Source organism: Leptonychotes weddellii, chromosome 11 (genome assembly GCF_054177405.1).
Source record: "Leptonychotes weddellii isolate Sample4059 chromosome 11, ASM5417740v2, whole genome shotgun sequence".
Lineage (NCBI taxonomy): Eukaryota > Metazoa > Chordata > Mammalia > Carnivora > Phocidae > Leptonychotes > Leptonychotes weddellii.
In genome coordinates this window covers 1,130,242-1,147,867 of record NC_138379.1, presented here as the reverse complement: position 1 = coordinate 1,147,867, position 17,626 = coordinate 1,130,242, and the positions used below count along the sequence as shown (strand labels likewise).

Below are 17,626 nucleotides of genomic sequence, written 5' to 3'. Positions count from 1 at the left end.
TATGTGCTCCTTTTCCTGGCCACCACACTGGGACCCTAACTTTTCTCTGCCTCTGGGCTTCTCTTGTCCCCTTCCTCCACATTGGTTGCAGATTTTATTGCTCCGACCCTATCTTTCCCTTCTGTGTCTTCCACATGATGAAATCCAAACCTCTCACATAATTTTTCAACTCCTCCCTGCATGGCTGTGTCTGGCTTTCCAGGACTATCTTCTTGTCCCCCACAGAAGATGGGGGCCCTGCAATCCCCCCCGATTGCCCCACTCTCGTGTCCTGATTTATGTTCTTTTCTCCATCTGGAACACCTGTCTCCTTACCCCGCCTTGCCCAGTGAAAATGATGACTCCTCCCGTAAGTCTCCCACACCCGGCTCCAGAGTCGTCCCAAATCAGGAATGAAGTGTTCTTTTTCTGAAACACTGTGACACTTCTTCCATCTTGGAGGTGTCCTCTGTCCATCCATCCATTCATACAACACCCTTTGACCCCTACCGTGGTCAGCCCTGCCTTGGCACCGGTGACAGCAAGAGGAAGGGGTGGTTCTGGTGGGGCGGGCAGCCATGACTGGGGCAGGGGAGTCCCTGCTGGGAAGTGGGGGGCAGCCAGAGTGAGTCAGTAGAGTCTTTGCAGATGGAAAGCCCTGAGGCTGAGGGAGCAGCACGTTGCAAACCGAGGTGTGCTCCCAGAAGGGCTGGGGCAGGGCAGGGCACATGTGGGGGGGCTAGGAAATGGCTAAGAATGCATCTTGAACATCTTGAAGAGCCCTGAATGCCAAGATGAGGACTCTGGCTCGGCTAACAGGGGGTGCCAGTGGTCGTTATGGGCAGCTCGCGCCTACTGCAAGAATGGCGAGTTGACGTTCTGTGTCTCTGCCTTCCCCGGACACTAGGTGAAGCGATATAAGGCTGTGATCGGCGATCTGTGTGTTGCAGACCCAGCCTGCCCTGAACTGAACTGGCCTATGTGGGTGGAGGGTAGACGGCCGGTTTGATGGGTGGATGGACAGGGGAAGGCAAAGAGGGACACCGTGTTTCTTTCACACCCGCCGAATGCCAAACTCTACCCTGCGCAGGTGTGCTTGCTGGAATGTCGTTTCATTTCAGTTTGTTTTGTGAACAGACGAAGGAATGAGCTCAGATGAAGGTGGCCTGTCAAGACCTCACTGCTCTTAAGGGACCAAGCTGGGAATTTCGCCAAGGCCTTCTGACCCCAAGTCCGTTAGGCACCCTTGGAAGTGCCCATGATGGGCTACAAATGGTGTAGGGTGCGGCAGGCCAGGAGCCATGCAGCTGGATGGACAGATGGACACGTTCCCAGATGCAGGAGTCTGAGCCAGCCGGGTCTGCACGCCCCACCCCCGCCCAGGCCAGAGACAACTCACCTTACACCCTCTTCCCTGGCAAGCCTCAAGCTTTTCTGCCCTGGCTGTCCCCTGGAGGGGAGTCATGGTGAGCTCCCTTCTGCCCCTCGGAAGCACTAATTCCTACCCACCCCCACCCCAGAGCTAATCCTGCACCATTCAGAAATCTCTGACCTACCTACAACCTGCACCAGATGGGCCTGCCCTGTGCCAGCCGGCACCCACAGCCGAGCCAAGGGGAGGAGGGGACAGCTTCCGGACGGGAGCCCACGCAGCAAGACCCAGGTCTACAGGCCATTGTCAGGGCACGGCAAGAGGGCAGCAGGGGGGCAGAGCTGAGGTTGGTCTGGGGCCTCCACTCCCCAATTTCTAGGGCCCCCTTCCCTTTGCTGCCTCCACAGCACACACACTCATGCACACACGTGCACACTCACACACAGTTGCTCCTATATACACGCACACTCAAGCCCACACGTGATACATACACACGCACGCACACTCACACCCACACACTCGTGCACACATGGTCATACGTGCAATTATACTTACATGTTCACACTCACACACACTCACTCACACAACGCAGTCCCCCACGGCAGAGCCCAGAGCTCAGTACACAGGCCTGCAGGCAAAGGTGCGCCTGGCGGTGGGTGATGCTGACGATGAGTCAGGAGGTGGGGATAGCCGGGTGGCCAGGGCGTGTGATGCCAGGGGCAGGGGTGGGGCTCAAAGACGCACAGAGGCAGAGCTGTCCAGGCTTCTGTCCTTTTTCCAGGGCCAGCCTCCCTGGCCTAGACCCTCCCCTCCCTCTAGCCCCCACGTTCGGCCCCCACCTCACTGGGCGGCTGTAATCAGTGACATGCACCTGGGCTTGGACCCACAATCCGGGGACAGTGATGATCTGGCTAGACATGAGCCAAACCCTTCCGGAGTGACAGGGAGATGGGTCCTGCTGGTGGGGCCCTTCAGTCCTTATACATTTGCACCGAGCTCCCCACTTCGAATGTGAGTGGATCACAGCCTCTCTCCTGCAATCTTGGTCCATTTCTTTCTGCCTTGCCCTGGGGACATGAGGTCCTGTCTGCCTGGCGCCCTGCTCTGCTCCCAGCCAGCTCCTCTCACAGCAGTGAGGGGCTCCTGGAAGTTGTACCCACTCAGGGTTTGGGGTCAGGGGTGTGTGGGACATGCTTGGTGGCTCTCTCCACCCCCCGCCCCCCACTGGCACCCCGGCCACCAGGACGGACTGTCTAGAAATCATGTGGGAGAGGGAAGGCAGAAAGCAGTGACTTGATCAGAGGCCCTGTCTACCGTGGCCTCCTTCTGAACGCCTGCCTGGTCTCAGGGTCCTTGTGAGGGGCTTGGAGAAGCTCTCCGCACTGTCCTCCTGTCAACAGGAGAAAGGCTCCAAGGGTCTTCATTGGTGTGCGGCTCCATCCCCGCATGCCCAGGGGCAGCCCCAGGACCCCATCCAGAGGACAGGACATTGAGCCCTGGGTCTGCTCTGCAAGGACTAAGCTGGCTGTGTAGAGAACGCAGTCCTGTGCCCCCCCGAGCCCTGTCAAGGCAGCCTGGAAGCTTCCGCAGCTCAGGACCCGGACGGGCAGCCCCGCCCTGCTGGCTCGGAGCTAGCCGGCAGCCATGTGTCTCTGGATCCCATGAGGCGGCCCCCACCTGCCATCCCCCACTCCCCCTGCCCCCCTCCCCTGCCCCACTCACTTTGAGGGAGTAGGCCAGCGCGATGAAGCCCAGGCAGCAGAAGTTGAGGTAGACGAAGTTAAAGATGGACCACAGGTAGTAATCGTTGACCTCGGTGGTGTCTGGGTAGACTTCGATGACTGTTGTGGGGTTCGTCATAGTCTTCTTCTCGGCTAGGTGCTTGCAGGCCTGGGGGGCACCAGAGGCCCGCACGCTGTCCGTCTTGCTGCTCTTGGACTCCATGGGGAACAGGGTGGGCGCCATGGGGGGCGATGCTGAGGGCTCAGGGGCCGGGGCCGCTGGAGCCTGCAGGGCCGGGGGCTTGGACACACAGGCAAAGCAACCCTTGGGTGAGCCTGCCGGGGGCCTTGGAATCCAGAAGGCCCCGTCCAGGGGGACTCGGGCTTCCTGGGCGCCGTCCGTGGTGCTGGCCGGGGCTCCCAGCGACGCTGGGCACTGGCCGGGGCCCTGGGCCTGGAGGGAGGCAGGGAGGAAGAATGAGCTGGGTCCTGCCTGCCCTGCAGGGCTTGCCCTGGTGTCCTGCAGCATCTCCCCTGCAGACTCACAAGCAGCCCCAAAGGAGATGGAAATCCCCACCGAGGCGGCCAGCTGCCAGCCTGCCTCCCCGACCCGCCCCAGCCACCCCGATGCCAAAGCCCTTCACAGCAGCCTTGGCAGGAACATCGGGGGCTTTTCATCACTTTGCCATCTGCGCACAAACATTCACCCACTGACATACAACAGCAACACCCCCCATACCCAGCAACGCCCCAACTGACAGGCTGTTGTAATAGAGCATGCCAGCATCCCGAACACCCCGGCACACACAGGCCAGGCAAACCCACAATGGCAGCGTCTCGGCCACTATCTGGCAAAATGAGCAGAGCTCTCCGGAGCACCTGCAGGCTGACAACACTGACATGGACCACCAAGACTCTCCAGACCCCCGGGCGCACCCGTGTGCTGAGATGCTTCCAGGTAAACAGCTCCGCACTGTGACACGCAGCGTGGACACACACAGCCACACGGGCTCGGACGCAATCGCCCGGGGGTGGAAACGGCCACTGCGGGCGCCCCAAACTCGTGCGCGTCGTCCCCGCCCCCAATCCCGGCCCAGAGCGGCGGCGGGGACCCCAAGCGCTCGCTCTCGCTCGCAGGGAGCCACCCAGCCCGTGCCACAAACAGACGCACAAGGACGCTCTGCGAAACGCGCACTTCTCCAGCCAGGCACTAAGGCGTCCGCGCCCTGCGCCCCCCCCCCCGGGGGGGTGGGTCTGCGGCCGTCACCCCGCGACCCGGCCCGGGGCTGCCGCAGCCGCACGGACGGACGGCGCGCCCCGCGCCCTCACCTGCTGGCGACTCCTCGGCGGGCGGACCGACCCCTGCGCCGCGGTCCGCGCGTCCTTCCGCCGGCCGGCGGCTCGCTGTCCGCCCCGCAGCTCGGCGTCCCGGCAGCCCAGCCTCGGCGGGGGGAGCGCGCGGGGCTGGCGGCGCCGCTGTCCCCGCTCCTGCGCTCCCTCCGCAGCGCCAGGCCGGCCGCGCGGCTGCAGCCCCAGCCTGACTCACGGCGCCGGCGGGCGCAGCCACCTCCCCGCCTCCTCCCGCCCGCAGGGTGGGGGCCGCGGGCGCCGGCCGGAAGCCGGACCCTCGGGGGGGCTGCAGAGCCGGCGGGGGTTGCGGGGATGGGTCCTCCTACAGTGCCACCCCGTGTGCCCGACCGCTGAGCCTCTCTCGCCTCCCTGCCCCTCCCACTTGCCGAGCCCCCAGCCTCTCTCCCCTCTGTCTCTCCAGGATGGAGCCCCTTCATCCTCCTGCTGTCCTCCTCTGCCCCACCGCAGCCACCGGGATGGCTATCTGAGCCCCTTCCCCTCCGCTGCCCCCTCTCAGACTGCCAGGTCCCTACCCTCCCCACATCTCAGTCCTCACCCCTCCTCAAGTACCAGTCCTGGCCTGGCAGAGCCCGCACCCTAGGGAGCCCAGGTACCCCAGCCTGTGCCCCTCCCCAGCACATCCCTGCACCTAGCCCAGCCCCCATCTGCTCTCCTGTTCCTGTACACCCCTATCCCCAGCCAAGCCCCTTGCAGGCGCCCGGCCCCCAACGGTAGCACCTCTCTGAGCCCCAACCCCAGCTCCCACCTCTGCACAGTCCTGCCCCTAACAGAGGCCCTAGCCCCGGAGGCTACCAAGTCCGGCCTTCCTTGAGCCTTGATGTGGCCCCGTCCTTTCTGAGCCCACCCCTGTGGAAACTCCTGACCCCCTTTCCCCAGATCTGACCCTACACACCCCAGCCCAGAGCACCCAGCCCCACCTCCTGAATTTGCATCCCTCACCTAGTTCAGTCTTGAAGGCCCTTACCTCTCACTGGTTGGTCCCTTCTGCCCATGGGGCCAGATGTTCTTCTCCAAGCCCCTAATGACCCTTGTCTCCTTCCACTTGCCTGTCCATGCCTCTGCCAGCCCTGCTGGTCCCACGTGGGCCGTGTCCCCTGCAGATGCCCCTTCCTCTAGCCAGCGCCTGCCGGCCCAGCCCCAGCCCCCTCTGGGGCCTCCACTCACTCCACACCCTCTCGCTCTCTCTCACACGTGTCCCCAGATGACCTCTCCTTCCTGCAAAAGTCCCAGTGAGTCCCATCTGCAAGGGAGAAAGAAGCCCTAGCCCTCTCTGCCTCTCCCGGAACACGCCCCCCCCCCACCTTGCAAGTGCCCTCTTCACCAGCCCACCAGCCTCCACAGACCCCAGACCCTCCAAAGCCCCCCAGAAGCTGCGCCTATGTGTGGTGGCCTTAGATTTCCTTCCCCAGCTCCCCCCCTCCCCAAGCCCCTGTCCCCTCAGAAGCCCTGGCTGCCGCCTGACCAGCTCAACCTGCCTCCCCATTTCCACAAGCCTCTCCTCCAAGCCTGGGTCTTCTCAGGAGCAATCCTTGCCCGCCTATGCCCAGTCCTCTGCCCACCCCTGCTCTCCCCAAACCTCTCTGAGTCTGAGGCCTTTCCGGAACCCATCTCCTCGGACAGGCCCCAGCCCCTCCCCGAGCCCTCCCCTTCCAGCCCCACTCCCCGCCCCCTGGCCCAGCCTCATCTGTGGCTGTCAGGAACCCCAGAAACCTCCAGGAGGTTGATAAAAGCCCCTGTGAGTGGGAGGGGTCCCGGGCACCAGGGCTACCCCCATCCTGGCCATGTCCTTGGCAGAGGCAGGCCCAGTCCAAGAGCCCACAGGCATGAGGGAGGATGGGGACTGGGGGGGGATCAGGATTCAGTTCTCCCCCATGCCACACCCACTGCCACACGTAGGGGCACCTGGACCCGCAGGCCTCAGGCCGAGCCTGACCTACGATGCAGCCTGCCCGCGGTCGGCTCCACACGCCACCAGCTCACCTGGGGCCGGGCACCGTCCCACCTGCCACAGGCTCGGCCCTGGGCTGCTGTGGGCAGGCAGGCTGCCGGCCGTGGCCAATGGGGCTGGTCGGCACAGGAGTCCAGCTGGTCCTCAGACAGCAGGAGAGGGGCGCCTGGCCCCCAGGGGCCTGCTCCAGGTCCCAGGGTGGAGTCAGGGCCCCCTGCTCCAGATGGCCTTGAGGCTGCCTCTCCCTGGGCCCTGGAACCCAGAGCGGCGGTGGGGGGAGCACGTTAGCCCCCACTGGCCTCCTCCCAGTAGGGGAGGGAAGGCGCTCGACTCCATTCGGGCGTCTTCCAGGCAAGGGCAAGAGGCAGGAAATGCCCACCGGGGCCTGCTGGGCTGGTGCAGAGCATGGCAAGCCAGCTGGGATGAGTGCCAGGCGCTGAGCTGAGCTCCCCGTGGGGACCCGCCAGCGCCCTGGCGAGGAATGCCGTTATTACCCACCTTCTAGTCAGACTAGAGGCTTAGGGTTGGGTCATAGAGGCTGGATCTGAGCCGGGAGGCAGATGCTAGGGGCCAGAGGATCCCAGCCAGCAGCCCAGGGCAGTCGCACGGGTCCTGGGCTCTGGGCAGGAGCTTCGGCGCCCTGACGGCGGGTTGGGGGCTGGAAGCTCAGCCTGTGCTCATCTACACAGCACCTGGGGAGGGACCAGGGGCATCCGCTGTGCTTGTCCCCACCTCCCAGAGAGCAGACGGAGGTGGCCTCCAAGCTGAGGGTCACAACTGCAGGGCCAGCAGAGTCGGGGAGGCGCCGCCAGGCCCTGGCGGGTGGAGGCGGGTCCCAGGGCAGCCACCAGGGGTTTGGGGGGGCTGTTGAAGGAGGCTGCCTCCTTCCTGGCCAGCTCTGACTCTCAGGACACAGAGGCTTGGATGACACTGTCTCCCCAACTGCCCTGCCAGGCCCTGCGGCTCTGCCGTCTCCCTGCTCGGATTTCAAGTGCAGAGAGCACGGCACACGTGTTTATGGGCCTCCTCGCAATTCTGGCTGAATGCTTGTTAAAGATGCCAGCTAGGACTTGGCCCTGGGGTGCAGTCCCCTGGCCCCCTAGGGCCAGGCCAGTGACAGCCAAGGCACTGAAGGCCGAGAAGGCACCAGGACGGTGACATGGGTCATATTTGCCATTTCCCTTACACCTGCAGGGGGTGGGCTCCAGGCAAGAGTCCAGAGCCGCTGATCCAAGGGAATTCTGTCCCAGTGGCTCTCAAACTCCTGTTCATCCCCTAAAACCTCCTGGCTGTGTAGCTGCCTCTGGGCAGATGAGCCCAAGCACCCCTCAGCAAACTCCCAAGAGGCCAGATCCCCAGGGAGGTCACTGCAGCCTGAGGGAGTTCCTAACTGGGATCCCTGAACCCGAGACTTCAGGCCCCCAGCCTGGCCTGCTCCATCATCGGCTTGCTTTGCAGACGGCGTTCAGGTGCTGGCCAGGAGGCCCAGGAGGCAGGCTGCCCCCTCACCGTCAGCCTCGCACAGGCTCCTATCCTAGGCTCTCATGGGGTGTCAGGGGGGCTGCGGAAGACCGGGTCCTTGCTGCTGGTGGAACATCGTAGGGAAGCATGGCAGGCACTCACCTGGACCACTCCCTGAAAACCGTGCTCAGTGCAGGCCCTGGCAACCTCGCCCAGCCCCACCCTGCAGCCTCCCACCAAGGCCACATCCTGCTGGTGGTCACTGCCCCAAGCCTCTGGGCGAGCCAGCCCTCCGCCGGTGAGGCCGGGCAGCAAGCTAAAGCCCCCAGGGTCCCCTGTGCAGGGCAGGGGGGCTGGGGTCTGGGAGCCAGGGCACCTCCAAAGCTTTTCCCCCTGCCTGGCTGTGAGTCAGGCCTTGGGAACAACAGCCTCTCACCAGCCACACCGGCTCCTTCCCATATCCAGATTTAGAACCGCCCTTCCCACCAAACACAAAACACGTCAACACAGAAAAAAGAGGCCCAAACAACTGTATTTTCATGTCAACTTTGGCTCCCGGTCGCTCAAGAGAGGAGCAGCTGCAGAGAAGATGGCACCAGGCCCCCTCCTCCCCTTCTTCCCTGACCCTGGACCAGCGAATGCCCTCCTGGATGGGGTCGAGCCCCAGGATGACCCCAAAGGTGTCACAAGGCTGGCTTTTGTCTCTGAGCCCCGAACCTTCCAAGTCCTTCCTGCTTGTCCTCAGGCCTGAGCTGGCCCCTTCCTCGATGGGCCCACACAGGAAGATAGGGGGGCCGGCAGCACCCAGCTCTGGACCCCAGGCCAGGCGGCAGCGGAGCCCAGAGAACAGCCTGGCTCGGGGTGGGGGCTCAGTCCAGAGGTCCTGGCTGGGCAGCCAGGCCCCTGAGACACAGGCTGGGGGCGGGTGGGGGAGGGTGGTCCTGGGATGCGCAACGGATGGGCTGCCAGGCCAGGCTGGGCTTCCAAGGTACTGAAGTGGCTCCACACTCTGGATCAGCCTACTGGCTGTCCCGCACCCTGCCCCTCCATTAGACAGACACACAAGACAGGCAGACAGGCGGGCAGCATTTCTGCAACCAGGGCTGGGGAAAACCACAGAATGAAACGGCAGGCCCGGCAGGCCGGCGCCTGCTGAGCTGGGTTGTGAGTGTGAGTTTGAGCGTGAGTGTGTGTGGCAGGGGCGGCCGGGAGGGCAGGGGTGGCCGGCCTCCTGCTGGACTCCTTCCTCCCCAGCGGGCGGGTGGCTACAGCCTGGTGGCCTCGGCCAGGCCCACGCGGTTCTGGTCCCGGTCGAACACAGTGTAGTAACGACCAATGAAGACGTCACCCAGGATCCAGAGCGGCCCACCGGGCGGGGGGATGTCCATGCCCATGAAGCCGCTCAGACAGATGGTCTTCCCGCCCTGCGACACCTGGGACGGCCACGGTGGTCAGCACCCTGCCCGCCGCCCCAGCCGGCCAGCCCGCCACCCCGCCCCCGGCCTCCACTGACCTTGAGCGTGTAGTCCTCTGAGGACAGCGTGTAAGGATTGCTGCCCAGCTTCAGGGTGACCTTGGGCAGGGTGGACACCTTCTCACAGGGGATCATGTACTGAGGGAGAAAAGACGGAGCAGCTCCGGGGCAGTGTGGGGGGCAGCGGCTGGGGCACCCCGCCCAGGCAGCCCGGCCCGCTCACCTCGCCCTGGATCAGCGGCACGGCCCCGATGGCCTTCTGCAGCTCGCGCACCTCGTCCACGGGGCCCACGATGAGGGAGGTGCCCGTGTCCAGGATGGCCTCGCAGCCCCCCTTGCACAGAGTCAGGCTGCTGCCCACATCCACCCTGCGGGGGAGGGGGTGTGAACACCCCGGCCTGGGCTCGTGCTCAGGGTGGGCCTTGGGGGCGGGGGCAGTCCTACCTCCAAGGCCGCAGCCTTGCTGGGACCCTTTCTTCCCCTCTCTGGCTGTGAACAGAGGTGGGCTGGGGGCTCAAGAGGCCACGAGCAGGTTAACTGCCAGCCTCCAAGTCTCGAGCAGCAGAGAGCCAGAGCCCAGGGGCCAGGAGCTCAGCTGGGCGCCAGGAGGTGGCAACGGACACCCGGGGCCAGGGGGCCCAAGGGCCATAGCTACCCAGCTGAGTGGGTGGCTGGGCGGAGCCCCCACACACCACGCTCCCCGAGAACCAAGCGCGGCCCCCCAGCTAGCACTCACTGCTCCATGTGGACCTGCCAGTAGGCCTTGCGGGTGACGTTGAGGAAGGACAGGGAGCCCTTGTAGTACTTGGAGTCCGTGCCGCCCAGCATCAGCTCACCCCCAGGCTGCGCGCCGGGGTCCCTGGGAGGAGAGAGGGGCGGAGTCAGCTGCATTTGCTCCTCAAGCACAGCCGGGGGGGGGGGGCGGCCCACCCCCACCCCATGCGTCCAGCCTGACCGCGGGCCCGACAGGCACGAGCTGGGGCCACGTCAGAAGGGGTGGGTGGAGCTGCAGAGATGGAAAGATCCGGAGGGGGCATGAGAAGGGGGAGGACTTCATTCTCCTTGAGGAGCGGGGCTCTGATCCCACGCTGTGTGGCCTGCAGGCCAAGCTCCTGCTCAGCCAGCAGAGGGGCCCGGCCTGCCAGCTGGAGAGCCGGGGTCAGGCTAGGCGACAGGGAAGTGAAAGCTAGGAGCCCAAGGAAGGGGACCGCGTCTGCCTGAGAACACACCAGGGAGGGCTTCTGGGAGGAGGCACTGGGCAGCGCGAGAATTGAGCCAGCTCATTCCTGCCCTGGGGCCTTTGCATCTGCTGTTCCCAAGGATGCCCTCATCCTCACCCAACTGCTCCCACGCCCCCTTCACTTCTCAGCTTTCCTGCACTCAGCCTGCACGGCTGGCCCTGCTCCGGCCTCCAGGCTCTTCTCCGGACTTGGCGTTTGAGCTCACCGCCTTCTTCCCGGCCAGTCCGCACTCAGAAACACCAGGCCAAACCCTGTCCTCCCCCTACGACCGGCGGCCTCCAGCCCTCCCCCCAGCCTTCACCTCCAAAGTCCAGTGTGGAAACCAGAGGACTGTCTCCTGTCTGCTCCCCACCCGCAGCCCTGCCCCTCCGCTGCCCCCCCCAACCCAGGAAGCCCTGAGCCCGGGCCTGGCCAGCCCCCTGCGTCCTCTTCCCCTGACTGCCCACCCTGGGCCTGAGGGCTCACAGGGACAGACCCCACTCCGTTCCCCAGCGTGCGGTCATCCAGCCTCCGGTGGGTGGCTCTGCCTCAGGCAGCTGCTGAGTATTTACCACCGAGGGCAGCACCCCCACCAAGGCCAGGAGCTGGGCAAGAGGAGAGGCTTGCGGCTGGCACTCAGCCGGAGTGCCTGGGGCTGGACCCTGAGGGGAAGTGGGCCTGTGGGGTGAGGAGGGCGCGTGTGGTGCAGTGACCACCAGCGGTCGGTGGGCCGCCCACTCACACGCAGCCCACACCTGTCCTCGGCACACCCGCATCGGGACCTCTGGCACCGCCCTGAGGGGAGAGCGAGGGGCCCCTTTTCAAGGGCACGGCACACTGGTCACCCACCCTTCCGTGTGGGGCAAGGGCCACTGGGACAGTCGGCGCTGCTGCCAGGGACGGATGGTGGGGGCCACTCTCCACCCGGGGTTCCCTCTAGCAGCATCTGGCCCTCAGGCCTCACTGGGGTCACCTCCCCTGGAAAGCCCCCAGGCCCCTCACCTCCAGAGGCCCGACCACAGACTGGGGCTCATAGCTCTGTCCCCTCTGGGCCATCAGTGACTCAGGGGCCACATTTGCTCACCGTCAGACCCAGGGAAGGCCGGGCTGAGGACCCGGGAAGAGGAGCTGCCATGAGCCCTGACCAGAGTCTGGTTCTCCAGGAGGGAGGCCCACTGAGCGAGACCCTGGGCCCACAGCCCGAGCCGTTCCTGACGGGAAACCCCAACCCCAGAGCCTGCCCAGAGAGCCTCCTGCTCGTCTGTAAAAGGCTGGCCAGTCCCCCCTCCGGTCAGAGGCCGCAGGTCAGGAGCCGCGGCCCGGTGCCTGGAGGGTGGACGGGGAGGCAGGCAGCTGCATGGAACTGGGAGGAGGGGTGAGGTGTGGGGAAGAGACGGGGCCTGGGCCCTTCCCACCCCACCTGTTCAGGTAGAAGGAGAAGATGTTCTTCTCCACCAGCTTCTGCTGCATCAGGTTATCAAAGACGGGGAGCACATTGTTGACCGAGATGCGGGGGTAGGCCATGCCCAGGATGCCATCGAACTTGGCCGCGATGAAGGTGATGCCCGGCTGCTTGATGGCCTCCCCAAAGGTCTGCCTCTCCACCTTGATGCCAGCCAGGCTAGACAGAGCCGACTTACAGGGCACCTGGGGGGCGGGGGGAGGGTCAGTGGGCCACAGGAACCACGGAGCCCAACCCCCGGGCCCTGTGTGTGCACGCACAGCGACAAGCCCCGTTCAATCGTCACCCGCCGCCTTGCACACAAGCCCAGAAGGGCTGGCAACACTGGGTAGGACACAGCAGGGACAGGGACGTGGGAATCCATGGCTGTCAGGACACGGTTTTCATCCGAGTCAGCACAGACAGGTGGCCTTCGAGCTCAGCTCTGACCTCTGGCCCGGGGCCGGCTCCACCCAGGCCTGTGCCTGCCCTTGGGCTACTTGGAACCCCATGACCCAAGTCAGCAGACTCAAGGCCACGCCACCTCTCCCCCACCACGACCAGGCGGCGGCTGACGCAGAGCAGGATGTGGGGAGAAACGGCTGTTTGGGGCTGACACCCTGACACTGAGAACAAGGAAGCGTGATAGGCAATATCCTGTTTTGGGCCCACAGAGATCAGGAGGCGGAGACCCCAAGAGGGCAGGTGGATACAGGTGAGGGGCAGTGCTTCTGCAGGAAAGTCCCCAGCCACTATGGCCCACTCCACTGTCCAGACAAGCGACAGACAAGGGGGACACTGGTTGGGCATGGGCCACACCCTGCCGCCTTCTGGTCCGGCTGGGGATGGAGGGCTGGAGGCTGGGGGGCCGGGGGCTGTGTTCCACTTTGCTCCCCCGCCCCCAGGACTCCCAGTCCGGACGCTTCCCGGTCGCTGCATACCAAGAGGTCACACAGCGGTGCGGGCAGAACCGTCCAGGGCCTGCCCATCCACCTCACCCCAAAGATTCTCTGTGGCAGGCAGGGTGCCTGGATGGCCCTCCAGTGTCCTCTACAAGGGCTCCCGGCGCATCTCTGCCCTCCCTGACCCCAGGTCCCCAGCCAGTGGCGGGGACCCCGTCCACAGGGCCTAGGCCTCAGCGCCCAGCAGACACCTCCAACCCAAGGCATCGGAACAGAAGCCAGCCCCCCAACTGGTTCCGTGACCCTGGGAGGAGCCTCACCGTGGATCCCTCCCCAGGTCCTGGTCCCAGAGCCAGGCCCGCAGCTCTTGCAGCCATGCTCTGGTGGGCCACTTTCCCCTACAGCCCTCCGGGCCGTCCCCCCTGCGTGAGCACACGCGAGCGCACACACACGGGGCCAGGTCTGCTCCCCAACCCCTGTCCAGCCAGGCCCACCAAGCTCCTCCACAGTTCCCGGCTTTGGCTCTGGCTCAGCTGTGCAGCCCTGGGGTGGGGCAGGGGCCACCAAGGCCTCTGAGTGTCCAGGGCCCAGGAGCAGCCTCGCCCCAGACTCACCGACACGGTATCCTGGCTCAGGTACCCAGAGAGGCTGCCCGAACCATAATGGATGTCGAAGGAGGTGCCGTTCTTCACGTACGTGCTGGACTTGCCACTGTTGTACTTGTGGTGGATCCCTGTGCCGGCCCAGAAGCCCATCAGCCCATCAGCCCACCGCCCCAGCCGGGCCCCAGCCACCCGCTGCGGAGCCCCCCACCAGCCATGCTCCCAGTGTCGGGGTGGGCCTGTGACCCCAGGCTCGGTCTCAGCCAGCAGTGGTCTGACCTGGCTCGCCCCATCCTCGGCCACCTTGGTCCCAGCCCAGACGAGAAGCAAGGCTGGCATGAACAGGTTCACCCGGAAAGTGGGGTGCCCTGGGGCGGGGCAGAGGGGCCAGGCCCATCCGGTGTGCCTGAGAGGCAGAGCAGTGCACTGCCCAAGAAAGGCTGAGGCCGGACCACTGAGGGCCTGAGGCCTGCCCTGCTGGCCCCACCTGGACTGGGGATGGGGCGGCCCCGCAGCCGGGGGAGAGCATGCACCCACGTGAGGCGGCGGCTGGGCCCTGTCCTCCCCGCCTGCCCCCTCCGGCCGCACGAGGCAGCGCTGTGACTCACAGCAGGCGATGTCCAGCAGCTTGCAGTGGATCGAGGGGACCCACAGGTTGGAGGAACCAGTGTCAAAGACCACCGTGAAGCACTGCGGGGGCGTCCCAATGCCGATCTCCCCGTAGTACTGGGCCTGAGCAGGGGAGCGGGGTCCGTCAGGGCCGCCCCTGGTTGTCCTGGGACCCAGACTTTGGAAGGCCCAAGCCAGGGGAGGGACACCCAGGGTCCACACGTGCTCCCGCCCCTCCCCAGCCCTCGGTCCTTGTACCCGGGTGCTTCAGGGGGTCCCGCCTGACCACGTGAGCTTGGAAGACCACCCCACTTGAAAGAGGAAACCAGCGGTCCTATTGGCTTGGCCATCCCTGAGCCCTGGAAGACCCTTCTGCCCCAGGGCCCCAGCAGGGGAGACTTCCTCTCACAATGGGGGCCACGTCAGGGCTTGCCTCTGGGACCTCCTTCCCACCCTGCCCTTGCCCCACCGGGCCAAGCCTGGAGGGCTCCCAGGTAGAGGCATGTGGGCGGCCGAAGGCAGGGGGTACACCCTGGAGGCCGGAAGTGTTAGCTCAGAGTCTCTCACTGCCTAGACACTCTGCCTTCACTACCCTGGGCCTCAATTTCTTCATCGGTACATGGCGGAGGGGGGAGGGCAACCTGGGGGAAGCCCCGGGTGCTGATACACGGCTCAGGTGAGCATGAAGGGGGCACGTGCCCCTCTGAGCCTCAAAGGGAAACCCCGTCTTTGGTGCTGAGCCCTGCCTGCCTGCCTGGGCGTCCCCTTCTCTGGGGAGGGAGCCTGGGCCCCAGGTCACCCAGGGATTCCAGCTCCAATGCCTGCGGGAGTCTCTCTCCTGCCACTTGGCTCCAGGAGAACCAGCAGCTGCTACCTCATGACCTAGCAGAAGTGTCCAGATTTGGGGGGCTGGGGGATGACTCAGCGAATCTCCGTGTGTGTGTGTGTGTGTGTGTGTGTGTGTGTGTGTGTACCCACACAGCTTGCACTAGGGGATCAGGAACTGGTCAGTCAGGCCCACAGGAGGATGCCCCCACCCCCCAGCCCAGTCACATGCCTCTGAGGCCACCACTTCCTGGCACGGCTGGGGCTCTGGCCAGACAGGACAGAGGGCACGGAAACCTGTCCCAAGCCCAGGTGGACCGGTGGCTGGATGGCAGCAAGGAGCTAGGTCCCCACCACTCAGGGGCAGGCCACGCAGAAGGATGCCAATTGGGCAGCCCCAGAGGTGCCAGGCTGGGTCCCAGGACCTGACCCCCGAGCTAGGACCAGGCTGACCCAGCCCCAGCTCGGTATGTGACTTACAAAATGTCCCACCTCCGAGCCTGTTTGCCCCTCAAGGAGCACTGGGCATGATCAGTGCTGGCTGTTGATCAAAGAGGAAGAAGGGAAGGAGGCAGGACTGGGTCAAGGGTGGCACCAGGCCTTCCAGCAGGATAGGCAGAAACAAAAAAGCTCCAGAACCCTTAGTTACGCCTGGGCAGGCAGGCCCAGATGACCCGAGCTCAAGGACCCCACAGCCCCTTGGGGCCTAAGTTTGATTTAGGCTCCTCCGCACCCAGCTGATGGCCCTGGGCCCAGCTCGCTTATCTACAGACGATGACCCTGTCCCCCATGCCCACAGGTTGGCCTCAGGAACAAGATAGCTCCTGACATCAGTGATGGTCAGTGGTACGCAGGGGGAGAGGTCACGGAGGAGCTACGGGCACCCCAACCTGCCCTCCCCGCCCCCACAGGGGGACACAGGTGGGAGTGCTCAACTGGGCAGGGGTAGTGGGAGGGGCACCCAGCAGGGCAGGGCGTGGCTGAGCAGAAGCCCCTCCCCCCATGGAGCCGGTGAATCCTGCAAAACCCTGGGTTGCTGAGCAGAGTGTTTGCTGCCCGCTTATGCAGAACCTTTCGTAAAAGCCAACGGCTGTCGAAATCAGTGTCTGCGGTCCACCCAGCCCCAGCCCCAAGAGGACAACCCCCATACTCACGTCCATGTAGTTCTTGAGCATCTCCGGAATGGGCCCCCCTGTCACACTGGGCACCCCCTGGGCATATTTGGAAATGGGGCCCTTGGCGATCAGATCTTCCACGGGGCCCCCCAACTCTGACATGGTCCGGCGGACAGAGGTGAACTTGTGCAGCGGGATTCTGTCAAGAGGAGGGAAGGGGGCTCATCAGGGCTCGCCTCCCCCTCCCCCTCTGCACCCTCAGCCACCGGGGGCTCCAAAAGCACCTCCCATCCCTTGTCTCCACTCTGTGCCTGTGAAGTGTGTTAAGAGTATTGCTGTCCATCCGTCACTTCTGCCCGACGCCCTCCGAGGGGATCCATTCACCTGCCTTCTGGATCTGCTGCTCTCCACGCAGAGATGGTCCCCACTTCCCTGTCTGGCCTCCTGGGCTGGCTATGCCTGGCCATCAGATGGGACTTCGACGCCACCACCTCTGAGAAGCCCTCCTTGGCCATCCTTCAACGTGACCCTGTTACCCTCCGGGGCCCTCACAGTAGTGAATTCATTTCCTGCTGATGCATCCTCTGTCCCCATCACGGTGCAGACCCCAGGAAGGCCAGGCCTGCACTGGGGTGCTAGGGGTCTCTGCCTCTGGCTGTGCCTCCCTCTGAGATGCCCGCGGCCCCCCCACTGACAGCCCCTGCCTCCCGGCCTTGGCGGTCTGCCTAGGCAGAAAGAGCATGGGGTTGAGGTCAGGTGGCCTGGTTCTAGTGTGCATGGGGTCCCCTGGCCTGGATCCTTGGCTCCTGGGTTTCAGCTTGCTCCCAGCTCTGACAGTGCAGGTGGGACAGGCAGGCACCCCTGAGCACACTCCAACACTTGGATGGAAGGTCCTCTCAGCCAAGGGGACTTGGGAGTTCAAGGTCACAGCCGGCCCTTCCTGGCATGCCAAGGGCATGCTTCAGGAAGATGGGACTCTTGCCTAAGACCTGGTAGGCTGTTAGAGTCCTAGGTTCTTGCCTGGGGGAAGGGGACACGCCCTCCAGTAACCCAGGAAGGTGGTGCCATCAGTCCCACAGGACCTGGAGGAGGTGTGAGGGGCTCTGGTTTGGCTGCCCGGCCCCAAACAGCCACAGACTTGGCTCCCCACAGCCATCCAGTCCCGGAGGGGAGGCCTGTGGGCGGCACCAGGGTAGGCGCAGCCCTGCAGCTGCCTGCCCACAAAGACTCCATTTGGGGCTACATGCCCCCGAGCCACAGCCCGTGCTGAAGCCCACGCAGAACGGCCTTTTGGCAAGGCTGAGTCCCACTCGGCCCCCAGCCAGCTCCCACGGCTCTGTGACCTCACCCACCTGCCCACAGGCAAAAGGCCCACAGCAGAGGGGCAAGGATGCCTTCCCAGGCCTGGCACCAAGGCCCTGGGGGCAAGGGTGGGTGCAGGACCAGAAGGGGCTGGCCCACTGCACCCCTCCCCCATCTGGGAAAGCAGGCTGCCTGGCAAGAGTGGGAGGGTGGGGGGGTGGCGCCCGTCCTCAGCCTGGCTGGCACAGCATGGCACAGCCCCGATGCAGGCCCGGCAGATGACG

General features: G+C 64.8%; 2 protein-coding genes across 2 annotated transcripts in view; both read right to left on the bottom strand.

The window, feature by feature from the left end:
• Positions 1 to 1,215: 1,215 nt before the first annotated feature.
• On the bottom strand, positions 1,216 to 5,497 carry IFITM10 (interferon induced transmembrane protein 10). Its single transcript, XM_081798449.1, has 4 exons — positions 5,490 to 5,497; positions 4,402 to 4,609; positions 3,074 to 3,526; positions 1,216 to 1,245 (listed from the first exon to the last, which is right to left on the bottom strand). The coding sequence occupies exons 1-4, from the start codon at positions 5,495 to 5,497 to the stop codon at positions 1,216 to 1,218; spliced, it is 699 nt and encodes a 232-aa protein (XP_081654575.1).
• A 2,868-nt stretch (positions 5,498 to 8,365) lies between these two features.
• Positions 8,366 to 17,626, bottom strand: part of CTSD (cathepsin D) — a 9,919-nt gene continuing 658 nt past the window's right edge. The window contains exons 2-9 of the mRNA XM_006751020.3: positions 16,080 to 16,239; positions 14,100 to 14,223; positions 13,504 to 13,622; positions 11,967 to 12,193; positions 10,063 to 10,185; positions 9,550 to 9,694; positions 9,366 to 9,464; positions 8,366 to 9,285 (exon numbers count right to left, since the gene is read on the bottom strand). Coding sequence (XP_006751083.1) covers positions 9,118 to 9,285; positions 9,366 to 9,464; positions 9,550 to 9,694; positions 10,063 to 10,185; positions 11,967 to 12,193; positions 13,504 to 13,622; positions 14,100 to 14,223; positions 16,080 to 16,239 — 1,165 coding nt within the window. The 3' untranslated portion in view covers positions 8,366 to 9,117. The remainder of the gene's footprint in view (positions 9,286 to 9,365; positions 9,465 to 9,549; positions 9,695 to 10,062; positions 10,186 to 11,966; positions 12,194 to 13,503; positions 13,623 to 14,099; positions 14,224 to 16,079; positions 16,240 to 17,626) is intronic.